The sequence below is a fragment of the Chiloscyllium punctatum genome, chromosome 8, assembly GCF_047496795.1.
Source record: "Chiloscyllium punctatum isolate Juve2018m chromosome 8, sChiPun1.3, whole genome shotgun sequence".
In the NCBI taxonomy this organism is placed as follows: Eukaryota; Metazoa; Chordata; class Chondrichthyes; order Orectolobiformes; family Hemiscylliidae; genus Chiloscyllium; species Chiloscyllium punctatum.
In genome coordinates, this window is record NC_092746.1 from 69,407,331 (window position 1) to 69,425,675 (window position 18,345).

General features: G+C 39.4%; 1 protein-coding gene across 1 annotated transcript in view; it reads left to right on the forward strand.

Annotated features, from left to right (window-relative positions):
- Positions 1 to 18,345, forward strand: part of kcnh8 (potassium voltage-gated channel, subfamily H (eag-related), member 8) — a 431,818-nt gene that overhangs the window by 221,846 nt on the left and 191,627 nt on the right. The window contains exons 4-6 of the mRNA XM_072575729.1: positions 3,297 to 3,424; positions 7,095 to 7,338; positions 16,560 to 16,717. Coding sequence (XP_072431830.1) covers positions 3,297 to 3,424; positions 7,095 to 7,338; positions 16,560 to 16,717 — 530 coding nt within the window. The remainder of the gene's footprint in view (positions 1 to 3,296; positions 3,425 to 7,094; positions 7,339 to 16,559; positions 16,718 to 18,345) is intronic.

Genomic DNA, 18,345 nt, shown 5'->3' on the forward strand with positions numbered 1-18,345 from the left:
CTCTTGGTACTCTATCCTTCAGGGATTAAATTGATTTCAAATGATCTTGCATTGGAGACATTGGTTAATCATTGAAATATTTGCCCAAACCTATGGTTAAGAATTTCTTTCATCATTGCTGTAATAATATGCAAGGTCCTGACACCCAACCTGCCTTTGCATGCAAAATCCATACACAGTGTCCAACATTGGATATTATCCCACAATTGATCAAAACTTGTAGCATAATCTTGAGTGTGCAAAGAATAACCAAGGTCTTTTTCCCAGAGTAGGGGAGTCCAAAACTAGAGGGCATAGATTTAGATTGAAAGGGAAAAGATTTAAAATGGACATGAAGGGCAACTTTTTCACACAAAGTGTGGTACATATATGGAATGAGCTGCCAGAGGGCATGGTAGATGCAGGTGCAGTTACAACATTTAAAATACATTTAGACAGGTACATGGATAGGAAAGATTTGGAGGGACATGGGCCAAACACAGGCAACTGTGACTAGTTCAGTTTAGAAAACCTGGTTGGCATGAATGTAAGGACCTGTTTCCAGACCATATGACTCTATAATTACCTAGGCGACCAATTTGGGATTGTCAGTCAGATTTGCAGTGTGGTACTGCATATACTGGAAGTTACAAGTATTAATGTATAGGCCTCTGTTCTTTATAGACAGAACGAATATGTGTGTGCACTGCAACTCTCTCAATTTAACAAAATAGGTGATAGTCATTTGCTGGTTCATTTTACAGGGCATTGCCCTGACTAATCGAAACCAACCTTTCATGTTGAAAATTTAAACAAAAGCCTGGCAGTGCATCCACTATGCCAATGTTCCTACCAATCAGAATCCAAGTATCTATCAATCAATGTGACCTCTCATATAATATAAGTATTGGTTTTGCCTGAATTGGTATTCTTATGAATTATCTTGATGAGTGCAAAGTGAAAAGTTTCAACAAAATCAGTTTTTCAGCAATAATAAAGTTCTGTGCTACCAAATGACAATTTTACCGTACGTTGACAGAGCAGTATAATTGGTGTGGTGTAACACTGACCTTTTTACTGTAACCTACTCTGTAACATCTGCTTTATGTTATTGGACATAATTTATAATTAAAAATTTCAATGTCAGATATCAAAATTACACCAACTATATACACCTTTGAGCTTATTCTTTAAATAAAGAATATGGGATAAAGGAATCCCACCAGATTTTGAAAGGATCATTCTAATGAAACAGTTTGTTTGAAAAAGAGACAAGTTACTTCACCCCATCTGCAGTGACAGAAGTGGTGAAGTAACTTGCATCTTTTTCACACTTGAATTATTTCTATTCAATTTTCAGTGAAACTAGAAATGGCAGATAATGTATAATGAAATTACAGAAGCATTAGGATAAAATGGGACAACATTGAGGTTGCATCTTCTCTTAATTAACAGCTAAAATAAAAGCCAGACCTATGCACAGTTTACAAAACTTGACAGACTGAGAGGCTGAAAATGCTGAGGCAGCTGAAGATGAAACTGATGCTGATATTGTTATTACCAAATGCAAGAAATTAATGTACAGAAAACAAATTTAATCTATTAATGCTATGTTTATAATTAGTCCTAGGTGATGTTTTATCAGCACACACAGTTGAATAGAGATTAAATAATGGAAGAATTTAAAATACTCGAGAGACTTTAAAGAATATCGGCAAAAGAATACTCTGACTGTAGCAAAACAATCAATTGTATAATGTTCCCAACCAACACTATATATGGCACATGAGCAGGTTGAAGAAGAGGCAGCAGTCATTGCCCTGATTGACAGCAAGTTGATACTGGAAGTGCTGACAATATCAGTTAACCATGATTCACACATATCTATAAACCTTTATCTGTTTACGATGGGAAGAATGTATACTAAAACACTGTGTGCCTAAACTTTTGGTCAACTTCCAGTAATAATTAAACTCCTCTTTCCCAGCAAGTTTTGTCAAAAGTAAGCCTAGAGATTACACAGAACACATTCATCGGAGTAAGTTGACTGGACTACTTCAAACTGCAACCCCTTCCATCTCCCATCCCACACCAGCCACGCTGCTAAACAAGTCACTGGAGCATTTTTAAGCCCCTTCACATGAGTCAATGTAAGTTATGAGACCCATTTACCATCCATACATGCCCGTCCAACTTGATTTTTAGTGAGCTTGCTTACTGGTCAGTTCTTCTGCATTGTTAACTCCTGACTCCAACAGAACAGTGTCTGTGTGGGACTCTTTATTGAAAGGTCCCTTTCCACTCTCACTGTTTTGCAACCACAAATTCTATGATTGTTTCCAACAAGCTGTGGCTGTCAAACCTCTGAATATCACAAAACATAACTGTGACAATTTGGCAAAAACAACTCCCACCAACTCCCCGTCCCACCCCAACTACCTGACAGTTCTCTTCAATACTGATTATGGTTGGTAGGCAATATACTTACCTGCCAAAATCACCCTATTACCTCCTGCTGTTTCTTGTCCAAAACATCAAAGGAGTTTGATGCCTTAGAAAAGTCATTATATTTGAAAAAGCATTTATATGTACATGTGTTTTGGAACTTCCTGGGATAAGGTGTTAGATTGATGTAGGGGGTTCACTGACAAATCTTCTGTTGTTCTGCAATGCTCCTTGTACTGCTTCTTATACAACTTGTCAGCAGCTAGCTTTTACAAAAACATTTTGGATGAAAAGAACAATGCATTAATGAGTTAAATCCTGGTTTAAATCCTAAATTTGCATTTTTCATTTTTCAATAATGCCTTGTTAAATAGCTAACAATTATTAACAGACCTTCAAAGTCACAAATAATGATCTTCAAGCAGAATTTTTGGAACAAATCCAACAGTTAAAATTAGTCCATTAACTTCGAGCCACAGATTAACTGCCCCTGAGTACCTAATTAGTTTGTGCACTGGCTAAAATATGAAGAGCCCATTGAATCCTTTATTGGCTGCCTGATAAGAGACAGTAAGATTTACGTGTCCTCTGCTAAATTTGAAAGAAGTTAGATAATTTGCATCAAATTTTGGGCTCATTAAGTTTCCTGAAAAATGTTTGCTGATGTTGTTGGCTTTTAGACATGGTTCGGCCCATAGGTTAATCGATATGTTTTAATTCAGCCCAAATTCTAATTACATTTTGTTGGTTATACTTATTTCAAATCAGTGAATGTACATGTACACACAAGAATGAGGCTTTTCTGGAGCTGATTTAAAAAACCGGTTTTACAAAGGTCAGTCAACCAATGAAATATTTTATTTCATAAATAGAAAAATACAAAGGAAGAGGGAAAGCAGGAACACACTTCAGTTCAGCTCGTCGGCGAAGTCGAGCCGTGCTTTATCACATTTCTGGCCACCTACAAAAGCAAGAGAAAAGCAAGCTGAAGATTAATAATGTAAGTAAATGAAGAATTTGAGTGAACTTGAAATTTATTCTGCTGCTAAATCAAGCAAGTCTTGCAAGTGATACAATATTGTACTACAATTACAGTAAAGAGCCCATATAAAATTATAACGTGTATTCTGGCAATACATTTGTTCGAATTGTCAAATTCACTAAGTTATAATGTTGCCTGTGGACTCAGACCTTCCTAAAAACAGTTTGCTCAGCAGCTGCTTGTTTAGCTGAGCTATTAATAGCTAGGTCCCAGTAGAAACCTTTAATTCATTTTGAACGTACAGACTTGGCAATTTATAAATTGAACTGGCAGATTAGCTTCACTGATTTGAGCTGATCTAAGTACGTTTTTTGTTTGAAGGGTCACTGTTGTGCTGACTACCTCAGGGGGGTTACTACTGCTTTGCTGACTTTGACATTACTATGTACAAACAGCAATCTGCAGAATGGTCAACAGATCATTTTTAAGTTGGATGCTTGTTCTTTCAGAAGATCAATAACTTACATATCTACAGAGGGCAACAATTTATACTGCTGCAAAGCTGCTCTGTCTTCTGAGATTCAGTGGTTTCCCTTGCAAGTTCAGTGAACTTGTGGAGAAAAGAATTATGACATATGCAAGAATGAGGATTTCACAAATCCACTTTATTTGTAAAACCAGTGATTGATTTGGATAAAATTAAGCAAGGTATTTGATAACTCAGTCTTACGGCCGGGAGCTAAAGGAAGTGAGGTTTGTTTGGGGAATGTGCTTGCTGGCTTTAAATAACATACATATTGAGATCCATTGAGTAACCAGCAGATATACTTTATTGGTACATCCATGGCATGCATAAACTCCTGTGGGAAATTCTGAACCTAATTTTGCACAGTGTGGCATGCTGGAGGTTAGAAAGTGCCACTCTAATAACAATTATAATGCATGTACCAAATGGTAACTGCAATTAGGAGTGAACAGACCAAAGTTGTGACCTGACACACGAGTCCTAAGTTAAAATTCCACACTTTTGGCCCATGGTACATGAACATAATCAAGAGGTTTTTTTTGAAAGAACACATTCATGGAATGTGGTAATTGCTGGTGAGGCCAGCATTCATTGACCACTTTCTGCATTTTTGAACCTGTGCTATCTGTATGATAAGGCTGTTACAATGCTGTTCCCCTTCTTTTATATAACTAAGTAGCTTAATAAGCAACATCACATTAGTTTGAAACTGAAGTGACAAATGTGCCGTTAATGAATCAGTTGAGATTTTATGACAATCCAACAGTTTAGTGATTACCTTTCCAAATTGTTTCCAGGTTTTTAGAATTGAATTCAATTTCTCAAACTAAGTTGGAAGATGTTGAGCATGCAACCTGGTAGACTATTAGTTCATAGAAGTACTTTTCCATCACTGTAATCACTATACTAGTGTAACCTAACTGTATAGTCAGACAATGTAAGTTTAGAGTCGATGTTACTCATATGAACCTGGAGTAGATAACAGCAGAAGTTTGAACCCTTTGTTTTAAGCATTGTGCTCATACCTCCAAGCAAATGTGCATACATTGATTCATCTTTCCAAATCACAACTATGAACCCAGGCCCTTGGCTCATAATTTATTGCTGAATAAGGTTTGCTTTCTGAAGATAGAAGTAAGAATTTGCTAATTATTGCCTAACCTCTTAATTCTTTTGCAAGTTGATTGGCTATGGGCAGGTGTTCCACATTTAAATTCAGCTATCACCTGATGCCCTAATTGTTTTCTCGTGTTACTCACCATGTCAAGAAACACCTGGATGAATACATGAATGGGAAGGGAATACAGGGATATGGATCCTGCAAGTGAAGACAGTTTTAGTAAGAAAGGGGCATACATGACAGTACAGGCTTGGAGGGCTGAAGGGCCTGTTCCTGTGCTGCGTTGTTCTTTGTTCTATTTAAAGGTTTTAGCATGGAAGTAATTTTTTAACCACTCAAAAGGCTTGAAAACGTATTTTCTACCATCATATACTAATTTTAATTTCAAAAGACATTTATTACAAAGTTATATTGACCATAATGTGTTTATTTTTATTTGGGTGAGTTATCTGAATGGCAGAAAAGTAAACTGCTGTTTTCAATGTCAGAAGCAGACCAATATTGTGATAAAACTCAAATTACACTTTGAGAAATGGAGAAGAATTTCCAAGGAGTGGAGAGTGGTGACAGGGGATGATTGCAGTTCCCTGACCTCTCACTGTTCGTGAAGATTAGTGAAAATCCTGGTGAAATTACCATTTATACTATTTAAAAGAAAAAAAAAATAGGAGCAGAAGGAGGCATTGGGCCCATCAAGCCTGCTCTACTTTTCAATGTGAACATGGCTAATTATCCAACTCAGTACCTTGTTCCCACTTTCACCATTTTATCTCTTTAGCCCTAATAAGTATATCTATCTCCTTCATGAAAGCAATTGATATTTTGGCCTTAACTGCTTTCTGTGGTAATGAATTCCACTCACCACTCTCTGGGTGAAGAAATTTCTCCTCAGCTTGGCAGTAAGTGGCCTACCACATATCCTTAAACTGTGACCCATTTTTACCCTTTCTATTGTTTCTTTCCTGTTTTCATCATCCTCCAACTGAAATTACTGTGGATTACCAAGAGAAATCCTACTGATACAACTTTTGATGTGAATTTTAGAAATCGCTCCCTATTGCACCAATGTGACTGTCAACATTTTAACAAGAACCTTCACAAAGGTCTTTTTGAAGCTGTTGGTTAAATATTAAATTATTGCTGAAATGTATCCCCATGGAAGTGAAGAATAATGGGCTAAACTTGTGAATAAGTCAGAACATGCTGGAAATACTCAACAAGCCCAGCAGCATCATTGGAGAGAAACAGAATAACCATTTAGGTTGATTATCTTTCAGCAGAATTAAACTCCTGGTCAAGACCAAGAGTGTAATAGAACCTATCTGACTTCCTGTTCTGAGCAGCAAATTTGCCTACCTGTAGAGATGTCAGAATTGGGATATGTACACTGATTCCATTTCTGAATGTAATACTCAATCAATCATGTACAGCACAAATTCAAATTTTGAATGTGTAGATGACACTTGCCATGAGACCATGAATTCACTCATCAGGAGTTCAGTACTGTTGAATGTGCTGAAACATGCAAGTTCAGTGAGAGCTTATTTAATTTGTATGTGGGTAGGTTGTGTGCACATTCATCTTTAATGCACAGGCTGCAAGTCTAGTTGAATAAGTTGAGTGTGTTTTCAGCCATACCCATCTCTTTCAATGTAACGAGACCTAGCTTATTTTACACTGGTGTTATGGCAGGTGTCTATAGACTAGGAATATTTAGTCTAACAATGTCTGAATGTACAATGTCAACTGTTTTCTGTCAGAACTGTATGTAATTTGATCCATTTTGATATGATTGTAATGATTCAGCCCATCAGAGTGCTGAGAATCTGTGATCTTGGAATAACATTTTAATTCCCTTTAATTTTTGCAGTGAGAAAATTATGTGAAATTATTTTCATGTTACACTTTGAACAATGCAGAGAGGGGGTAATTGATATAATTGTTTTGCATGGATTAAGTAGAAATAGTTGTGATTCAATTACTAATAAATTGCAATATGTGAAGGTATAATATTTATATTTTAAAATTTTATTCCTCTACAGAATGTGTTTAGGAACCAGCCAGCACTACCAGAATACAAGGTTGCAGATGCAAAAAAATCAAAATTCATCCTTTTGCATTACAGCACTTTTAAAGCATTATGGGACTGGCTAATATTATTGGCAACGTTTTATGTTGCTGTGACTGTACCATATAATGTTTGTTTTATTGGAATTGATGAAAACTTGCCTTCAGCAAGAAGCACAACAGTTAGTGACATTTCAGTGGAAATTCTGTTCATCATAGGTAAGCAGACAATTCTGTCATTGATTTTTAATTCAGTTTGTAATCAGCAATTATTTATGTATTAATGAATCAATTATGATTTGCCATTGACAAACCCCAGAATGAATTAATGTTACAAATATCAATGTTATTGAGTATTGAATCTCTCTGGTTACACAAGCAGGTTTTCAAATTTGGCCAATTGAATATGAACTCAATTGTTTTTAACTGCATAGATTTTTCCCACACTTGATTACTGAAATTATATATTCACCTGAGGAGTTCATTTTAAAATGGCCCTGATTTTTGTTTGTCACAGTAGATTCACATGCATGTGATAGTTGAAGAACATTCATTCCTCCTGAACCAGTGCAAGGCAGTTACCTGATTAAACTATGGCAACCAAAGATAACTCATTTAACTATCTCCTGAATTGCAAACTTTAAGATAGAGCACTTACTTTTCTTGTATACTTGTGGGTTTCCATTTTGGATTAATTTTTGTTTTGTTCACAGATGCTCTTGACACCATTCATATCTTAAGGGTCATATGAATATTTTAATATTTGTCACACAACCACTACAAAAATCATCATAGAGGATTTAATCAAAAATAACAGATGCTAGGAATCTTGTTGAATGATCAAAGTGTACCTAGGCCCCATTGATTTCTGGTTGTATTATGTCTTCCAAGAAACTATTTATTTGAACTTCAAACTGCACCCAGCTTCAGTACTGATCTTTTCAATGAAAAGAAATCATATTTTAATATAGTGTATTTAAATAGTGAATCATCTCATGCTGCCTCAAGCATGACACTTGCATTGTTCTGTGGCCACTTGTACTTATTAATGCAAGAAAATAACTACTGGCTTTTTGTGAATTTAGTCACTAGAACCATTTGTTCAAATCCATCTCTTGCACTCGTACAGCAATTGAAGGTTTCATTAGATTGAAGTTAAATATAACTGGATAGAATGTTCACTAATTATTTCCAATGAGTGCAGCTCCAACAACAGCCAAGAAACTCAACACCATCTAGAAAAAGCAGCCCACTTAATTGTCCCCCCCATCCACCACTTTCATTATTTATTGCCTTCACAACCAACACACAAGGGTAGTATTGTATACTATCTACAGTGTGTAATGTGTAATTCACAAAGGCTCCTTTGATCTCATCTTCCAAATCCTTGATTTCCACCATCCACCATCCAGGGAAAAAATATATATTTGGGGATACCACAGCCTGTGAGGTCCCCTCCATTCACATGCCATCCTTTCACTGTGTTGCTAATGCAAAATCGTTGAATTGTTCCCCAACAGCACAATGAGTGTTGCCTTTGATAGAGTTAAAGGCCCTGGTGATGCCATGTGAAAAGGAATAATGGTGCATGTTGGCACTGGGTGAAAAAATGTTTGAACCAAGTAGAAAACAATGTGTCTGGAGGAAGGTGTAAAAGTGAGCAGTGATTAGTTCTAATCCAGTTTTCCTCCATTACAAGTAACAATTTTGATTTGTAACAACACCTTTTTAATTCAGTACTGGGCTTCTGTGAAAATACTACAAAACAAAATTTGAAACTGAGCTATGAGAGAAAAGATGCTTGCAGGTCTCTCTGTTCCATAATCTCACTATCAAACATCAAGCCAATATGACTAGAATCCTTTGAGGAGTGTATGAACATATGACTGTATTTGAATTTGGAGCAGAAGCAAGCTCTTGGACTCGCCATCCTTAGAGAGACAACTGGTAATGAATTTAACCTGAGGGGCAAGTTTGAGAAGTTGTGAACTGCGCAGTAACCTCGGCCAGTACAGGAATTAAACACATGCTGTTGGTATTGCATCGGAAACCAGCTGTCCAGCCAACTGCTCTAGCCAAACAACAGAAAATTACACAATGAAACAAAGCCCACACACAGTTTATTCATCCTGGAAGAGGGAACCAGTTGGGTTCACTATGGCTTCTCACATGACCAATGTATTGCTTTCGTAGAAATCCCTCCTGGTCAATGTCCTGATTTCTTCTACGTTCAGGACATTCTCCCTTTGTTTTCTCCATTTGTGAAAGCGCAATGATGCAGGACCCCATTTCTAGACTACACCAAAAGGCTGTGCCAGAATGGTTGAGACATCAAAACCTCATCTTAAGGAGACCTTTGGTCTGTTCTACAATAATTCTGGTTGAAGGAAGGACAGCAGTCTTCATTCGGAGCCTGTCTTAGGATTCCATAAAGGTATTATCAAGTATGTTTGGAGATAGTATGTTGGGCGGCACGGTGGCACAGTGGTTAGCACTGCTGCCTCGCAGCGCCGGAGACCCGGGTTCAATTCCCGCCTCAGGCGACCGACTGTGTGGAGTTTGCACGTTCTCCCCGTGTCTGTGTGGGTTTCCTCCGGGTGCTCTGGTTTCCTCCCACAGTCCAAAGATGTGCAGGTCAGGTGAATTGGCCACGCTAAATTGCCCGTAGTGTTAGGTAAGGGGTAGATGTAGATGTAGATGTAGGGGTATGGGTGGGTTACGCTTCGGCGGGGCGGTGTGGACTTGTTGGGCCGGAGGGCCTGTTTCCACACTGTAAGTAATCTAATAGTAGTCCCTGTCAGCCAGCATCCATCCATGTATGACCTGAGGACCCTGGCAGAAGTCAAGAACCTGTGAGTTCTTTAGTTTGTGTGCATCATGACAACACCCAGGATATCTGATGCAGCCTCAAATCCAGCGTCGATGGTCATCTATAAGCTGAATATTCATCAAATGGAAGCCTTTACTGTTGATGAACTTGCATGTCAATGATAAGGAATTCTCCAAGCAACGTTAGTGCAGTTGACAGCATTGGGTGGAGAACCCTCTGCCAAAGCTAATTGACTGTCTTCATAGGGGAAGGATATGAATAACTGCACTCTGAAGAAAATAGCATCAATATCAGTAAGGTTAATAATGAGCTACAAAATTTGGAAAGGAGATAGATGCCATTCATTGGCAAGATTCAGAACATACCATTTAAAACTCAAGAGGAAAGTCAGGAACACTTTTATCGATGAGGAAAACAATTTTTTTTTCATTCTTACCACATTTTTCTTGCTTGCCCAGGTTGCTTAAAGGGTCAGAAAATTTTGCCATGGTCTCCCTACTACCTGTTTGTTTGAAACATGGCATCATTACTTTTATGTTCGATTCATCTTCTATTAAATAGTGGTGTCTCAATGACCTTCTTGACTATATGCTTCTACCTGCATGCTAACTTTCTCTTGACTCATTCTGAGAACTCCTAGGATGCCCTGCACCTCAAATTGTTGCAGTAATTCTCTGTTTAAGTCATATTCAGCTTTGTTGCTCTTCCTGTCAAAGTTAGCAACTTTGTATTTTTCCACATTATATTCCATCTACCAGATATTTGCCTACTCACTCAACCTGTCTGTATCTGTCTTATGTCCTCATCACAACATGCACTGCTACTTATTTTCAGACCCTTGGATGAAGTCGAGTGCGCTGCTGCAAAAGCACAGCAGGCCGAGCAGCAGGACAATTGACGCTTCGGACATAAGCCCTTCATCAAGAATGAGGCTTCTGGGCCCGGGGGTGCTGAGAGATGGTGGGACTGGGGGAAAGCTACCTTCCTTCCATCCCCACATCCTTCTCTCCACCCCCCCCCCCCCCGCCCCTCCCATTTATCTCTCAGCCGTCCTGGCCACAAGCCTTATTCCTGATGAAGGGCTTATGCCCGAAGCGTTGATTCTCCTGCTCCTTTGATGCTGCCTGGCCTGTTGTGCTTTTCCAGTACCACACTCTCAACTTTGATCTCCAGCATCTGCAGTCCTCACTTTTTCCGAGGACAAAATCTGCCAGGATCTGGGGACTTGTCAGTGTGCATCTCCATCCTTTGCGCTATACCACTTTCCGAGTGATTGTATTTCAACCAAGTTCCTCTCTCCTGATTTATAGCTATTAATGGAACATTCTTTGTATCCTTTTGTAATGAAGACCAAAGCAATATATTTGTTAATTTTACGTGCCATTTCCTTGTTATCTGTTTTTAATTCCCCATTCTCACTCATTCACACTCCATGAACTTGTCTCTTTTATAAATACCTGTTCTTTTCCTATCTTCTCCCCACTGCCTCCAAATTCATTGGCACCCAAAAATCCCATATTTAAAACTTTCTCAAGATCCAGAAGTAAAACAATGGGTCAATCCATTGACTATTTCTGCCTGACTGAACTGATTCATTCCTATCTCAACTATTTCTTTTCCTCCTCGGTAGATTTCCTTCCAACTTACATCCAGGTTTTTCTGCTGTTCTACATGACTTCAACACTTTCCCTAATCACATCCTCTTCACTGTTTATATATAGCTGCACAATCCCTCAACACAGCCACCAAGACAGCCTCAGAGCTCCAATTCCTCCTTGAACAGGGTCCCACTAGTTTCCGTTCATTACCCACTCTCCTATGTCAGGTTGAGCTTGTTCTCACTTTGAACAACTCTTCCTTAAACTCCGCTCACTTCCACCAATTCCTCCGTATTCATCCTCTGCCATTTTTCACCAAGTCCAGCTTGATGCAGTCACCAAACACAACTTCCCCTGCTATCCCCTTGCAGCATTTCATAGGGACTGTAACATTCTCGTCCAGTCTTAAGTCAACCCCAATTTCAATTCCTTTCCCTACACTATATTTCTGTACAAAGGTATGAGATGTAACACCTGGCCTTACATCTCGTCCCTTCTCATTGTCCAACCTTCCAAGTGAAACAACTTTATACTTGTATTTCTTTAAATTTAATTACGCATTCGATTTCATGATGTGATCTCTTTGTATATAGGGGAGACCAAAAATAGACTGGGCGACCACTTCGTGAAACACCTCCGCCTAGTCCACAAGCATGACCTTGAGCTTCAGATTGCTTGAAGTTGTAATTCTTCACCTTGCTCCTTTCTCTTCATGGTCCTGTTAAATTTTCCATAGTTTGAACGCAAGCTTTTTTTAAAAGAAAATCTGTATCCATTGTCATTCTCTTTGGTTGCTGCTTTATAAAATCTTTAGTTATTTCATCTCCATTAGCCCCCATGCATCAAACTTTTTCCTGTGCTCTTCCTGCCCCAACATCACCAACCTTCTGTCTTCTAGTAGACTCCAAACTCAGAGATTTAAGAAAGGAACGCTAGGGCTTAGAGTTTTGGCATCTGAAGGCATGCTGGTCAATTCATCTCCAGAATGCTGAAGAAGCCAAAATTGGAACTGCTGAGATACCTCTAAGAAGGAGAGTGAAGAGAATGGAAATATCAGGACCACAGAAGAGCATGAACAGATTAAGCAACTTAAAGTGCTGTGGGTCAGCAGCAGCAGAATTATACTTCACCACAATCTGTAACCTCCTAGCCAAACATTTCACCCCACTTTATCATTGCTATCAAACCAGGAAATCAACCCTGGCTGATTGAAGAGTGCAGGAGGACATGCCTAGAGCAGCAGCAGGCACACCTGAAAATGAAATGGTTACCTGGCGAAGCGACATCACAAGACTACCCACATGCCAATAGTGAAAGGACCGAGTTATAGACAGAGCTAAATGAAACCACAAGCAATGGATCAAGTATCCACTCTGCCGCAACCAGTCATGAACAATGGTGGACAATCGACAGTTGTGCAGACTCCACAAATCTCCTCAGCCTCAACAATGAGAGAGAAACAAATCAGTGCAGAAGACAAGGCTGAAGTATTTGCAACAATTTTCAGCCCAGAGTGCTGAGTGGTTGATCCATCTTGATTTCCTCTGGATGTTTGAAGTGTCACAAATATCAGTCTTCAACCAATTAAGTTCACTCCACATGATATCAAGACATGAGTAGAGGCACGAGATACTCCAAAGGATATAGGCCCTGACAACACTCTGGCAATAATATTGAAGACTTGTGCTCCAGAACTTGCCTCATCTTACCCAAACTGTTCCAGTGCAGCTACAACATTGGCATCTACCCAACAATGTAGAAAATTCCAAGGTCCATCCTTTACACAAAAAGCAGGACAAATCTAACATGGCCAATTACTGCCTACTCTCTACTCATTGACTGAGTCCGCTCTCAATCACAAGTAAAGTGATGGTAGGTGCCCTTAGTAGTGCTAACACACAGCACTTGAGTAACAATAATCCACTCACTGACATCCAGATTGGGTTCAGCTCTTGTCCCTCATTACAGCCTTGTTTCAAATTTGGACAAAAGAACTGAATTCCAGAGTTGAGGTGAGATTGACTGCCTTTGACAATAGGCATTATTTGACCAAGTGTGGCAGCAAGAAGACCTAGCAAAACGGGAGTCAATGGGAATCAGAAGGTGTACTGGTTGGAGTCATATCTGGCACAATAGATGATGGTTCTGGCAATTAGAGGGCAGTCATCTCAAGTCTATGGCATCTCTGGGGCATTCCTTAGGGTAGTGTCTGAGACCCAGTAATCTTCAGTTGCTTCAACAAGGACCTTCCCTCATCAAAAGGTCAGAAGTGGCATGTTTATTGATGATTATACAATGTTCAGCATCATTCACACTCCTCTGATACTGAAGCAGTCCATGTTCAAATGCAGTAAGATCGGGACAATATCCAGGCTGAGTTGACAAGCTACACCAGTGCCTGGCAATGACCATCCCAGTAATTTGGCTATCTCACTTTGACATTCACTGTAATCACCATCTATCAGTGTCTTTAAGAACAGCCATATATGTATTGCCACTACAAGAGAACATCAGACACTCAAAATTCTGTGGTGTAACTTAATTTGTGAATCCCAAAAGTCTATCCAAGGCATGTCAGGAATGTGGTGGAATATTCACTTGCCTGAATGGCTGCAATTCTAACAATGTTTAAGAAGCTGGACACCATCCTGGACAAGTCAGTGCACTTAGAACCACATTCACAATATTATGCTTTCACTCTCTTCAACAACAATGCACTGTGGCCGAAGTGTTTAGCATCTACAAACTACACCTAAGGAGATATTATCAACCTACGTAAAAGCCAGGAGGTGAAATTTTCTGATCTGCTGTCTTAATTGGGAGGAGATCCCAGTCTAGGGAGATTCCAACAGTTGGTGGGCTGCTCTATCACGCTGGGCTGCACTATAGCTTGATGCATTCAACTGGGAGTGCTGGAAGGAGGTCTAAGTGGATCAGGACTTCCCAGAAAAGGTGGTTTATAAGCACCAAAGCTGAGGAGTGGCCTTAGAATTCAGGGAGGAGGGTTCCTCTTAGGCAAACAGCACAGAAGGATGGAGGTGTCTTCTTGAGGGGTGTCATCAATGCACATTGAACATCCCCATATAATTTGCTCCTCCTTCCTTTTCTCATGTAGTCCTAAAGATCTGTCTGCTTGCTGCCACTTGACAGCCTACTCCAATTATACTTTGTCATGAGTGGTGTTTTGTTCAAGTCAAAAGACTTGTTAATGAGACTAAATGACCCTTATTTGTTTATATGTGACTGGCAGTTGAGTTTGACTCTCATTCACCTAGTTTATTATGGGGCAAACTTGGAGGTGAGTGGCATCACTTGCATTATTTTGCACCTCCCCCACAAAAAAGCCCCTTTGTAAACAGGTGGCATGAATCCAGCCTCGGTGATACAGTGGAGGGGGGGGGGGGGTTCCTGAGGGAATATTTTACAAGTTATCACGGTGATCTGGGAAAGGAAACAGAATCAGTTGGATGCAAAAATCATTTTATTGTCACTCACATCTAAAATTGCTGAACTCAATATAAAAGCTGGCTGGTTGGATGTAAAAAGCTTTCATAAAAAGATTATTTGATTCAAGCAAAATCAGTCAGGGAACCGAAGGAAAAAGCAGGCAAGTGGATTTGAGGATTATCAGATCAGTCATCACCTCATTAGACAGTAGAGATTAAATGGGCCAATTGACTTAGTTCTGCTCTGATAGTCTAATATCCACCTTGACATAAGAAGCGGTCACATGCTATAGTGTCGGCTTGGATATAAAGTACATTTTGTTTCTGTGGGGTGAACAGCCGTTCAAGATAATATCAAACTGATGCTTTAAAAATATTTCATGGGTGTCATGGTGGCTCAGTCGTTAGCAATGCCTAACTGTGCCAGGGACCCTGGTTCGATTCCACTCTCTGGCAACTGTGCAAACTCCACACAGACATTGTCCCCATCTCTGTGGGAAGAAATCCATGCAGACCAAAGATGTGCTGGCTAGGTGGATTGGCCATGCTAAATTATCCATAGTGTCTGGGTGAATTATCCAAGGGAAATGTGGAGTTGCAAAGATGGGATGGGTCTAAGTGGAATTCTCTTTGGCGGGCCAGTGTGAACTCAATGGGCTGAGTGGCCTGTTTCCATATTGTAAGGGCTCTATGAATAAATGCCAGTCATACAGAACAATCCACCACATAATGTTCTAGGGAAGGCATTCCATTAATAAATGAAAGAACTTGATTATTGTTGGAAAAATATATGAGGCATATTATTTAAAATAATTAATAATGCAGGAAGGTTACTGGACCTGAAATGTTGACTCTGCTTTCTCCCCACAGATGCTGCCAGACCTGCTGAGTTTTTTCCAGAAATTTTTGTTTTGGTTCTGATTTCCAGCATCTGCAGCTCTTTGGTTTCTTTATTTAAAATAATGTAACCTTAGTGCATCAAGCAGTCATGAGAGAAAAGTATTGGCTTAAAATTCTGAAGTCTTTAAACACCAACTGCTTTGCGTTTAGTGCACTCGTCAGCAAAAGACCACACAAATTAATTGGAAGATCTTTCAAACAACAATCTACACATTATTATATAAGTAATTTATCGTTGTTTATCTACAAAAAAGCTGCTACTGAACTTAGTAGGCCAAATATTGAAACGTGCAATTTATTAAATCACATTGCCTTGCTCATGACAGCTAATTTATGATACTCCTGTAAATTCAAGTTATATAACTTGAACAACACAGTCGGGGTTGCCAAGTTGTGCAGTGTTTAAAGACATAGATAAAGCTGATTTTTTTTCAGACCATTCAATACGCAGGAAATGGAATACGAGTGGTTAATACATTTAATAGTGATGACAGTCACTTCAAATCGATAGTTCTTTTTTTCAATTATACGTGTGATCAATCTACATAAATTATTTCATTTACAAATTTAGTCAGAAAGTCTAATTTATTTATATTAAATTTTCACACCAGCCTAAACAAAATGATCCACAATAACAAACTGTTTTTACTCCTTTATGTCAAACAGATATTATTCTGAATTTTCGAACTACATATGTCAGCAAGTCTGGACAAGTTATTTTTGAAGCTCGCTCTATTTGTATTCACTATGTAACAACGTGGTTTATCATCGACTTAGTAGCTGCGCTTCCTTTTGATCTTCTCTACGCTTTTAATGTTAATGTGGTAAGTTTAATATTCACTACTACTGAGCATTTTAATGTTTAATTTATTACGTCATTAAAGTGTCCTCCTGGCAATCATTTTAACATGGTCCTTCTCTGCTCTTCATTCTCATATCTTAAGGTCAGTAAGGGTTGCCACACAGATTGTGTCATTAGAAATTTGTTTGATATAATCTGTATTGTACAGAAATGTATTGTTGGGATTTGAATAACTAAAGAAGGAGGAGGCAATTGACCCGGGAGTGTTCAACATTGACTGCAGACATCATGAAGTCTCATGGCACAAGGTCAAACATGAGCAATGAAACTTCATGCTGATTATCACATACCATCCTCCCTCTGGTGATGATAAACAACTTGGAGGAAGCAGTGAGTGTGGCAAGGTCCTAGAATATATTCTGGGTGCGGGATTTCAATATCCATTACTGGAGTGGCTTGGCTACAGTATTAGTGATCTGAGCTGGTCAGGTCCTAAAGGACATAGCTGCAAGACAGAGTCTGCAGCAGGTGGTGAGGGGAAAAACACACTTGACCTAATCCTTACCAATGTGCCTGCCACAATTAGATCTGTCCATGACAGTACCGGTAACAGGGACCACTACACAAACCTTGTGGTGATGAAATCCCATCTTCACATTGCAAATATCCTCCACTGTATTGTATGGCACTATCATTGTGCTAAATGAGAGCGACTTCGAACAGATCTTGTAACTCAAGACTGGGTATCCATGAGATGCTGTTGGACATCAAAAGCAGCAGAACCATCATCCAGCCCAAAGTACAACCTGATTGCCTGGCGTATCCCCACTTTACCAATACCCTCAAGCCGAGGGATCAACACTGGTTCAACAGCGAGTGCAAGGAAGCAAGCCAACAGTAACACCAGGCATACCACAAAATGAGGTGGCAACATGGTGAAGCTACCAAAGAGGACTACTTGTCTGTCAAAACACTGAGTGATAGAAAGAGCCAAGCAAGTTCTACAACCAACATATCATTTCTAAGTGCAAATAGATTCTTGATTAATAGGGAATCAAGTGTTGTGGGGAAAGGGCAGGAGCATAGATGTGAAGAGTGTTGAATCAGCCATGATCCTATTGAATGATGGAGCAGAGTCAAGCGACTGAATGGCCTACTCCTGTTCTTTGTTCTTACTACTTGTTTAAGCTCTGCATTTGGGCCACATCCAGTCATGAATGGCAGTGAACAATTAAGCAATTCACTAGAGGAGGAGACTCTACAAATATGCCCATCCTCAGTAATGGGGAAGCCAGACACATCAGTGCTGAAAATAAGACTGAAGCATTTGCAGCAACCTTCAGCCAGAAGTGCCAACAGGAAGATCCATTCACTGAGGTCTAGTCCAGAGATTCCCAGGATCACTTATGATTGTCTTCAACCAATTCGATTCACTCCTCGTGATGTCAAGAAATGGTTGGAGACACTGGATGCTACAAAGCCTATAGGCACTGACAACATTTTGTTAATAGTAGCAAAGACTTAATAATTGCTCAAGAACTTGCCACACCCCTAGCCAACCTGTTCCAGTACAGCTACAACACTGACATCTACCCAGCAATGTGGAAAATTGCCTAGGTATGTCCTGTACCCAAAAAAAAGGACAAATCC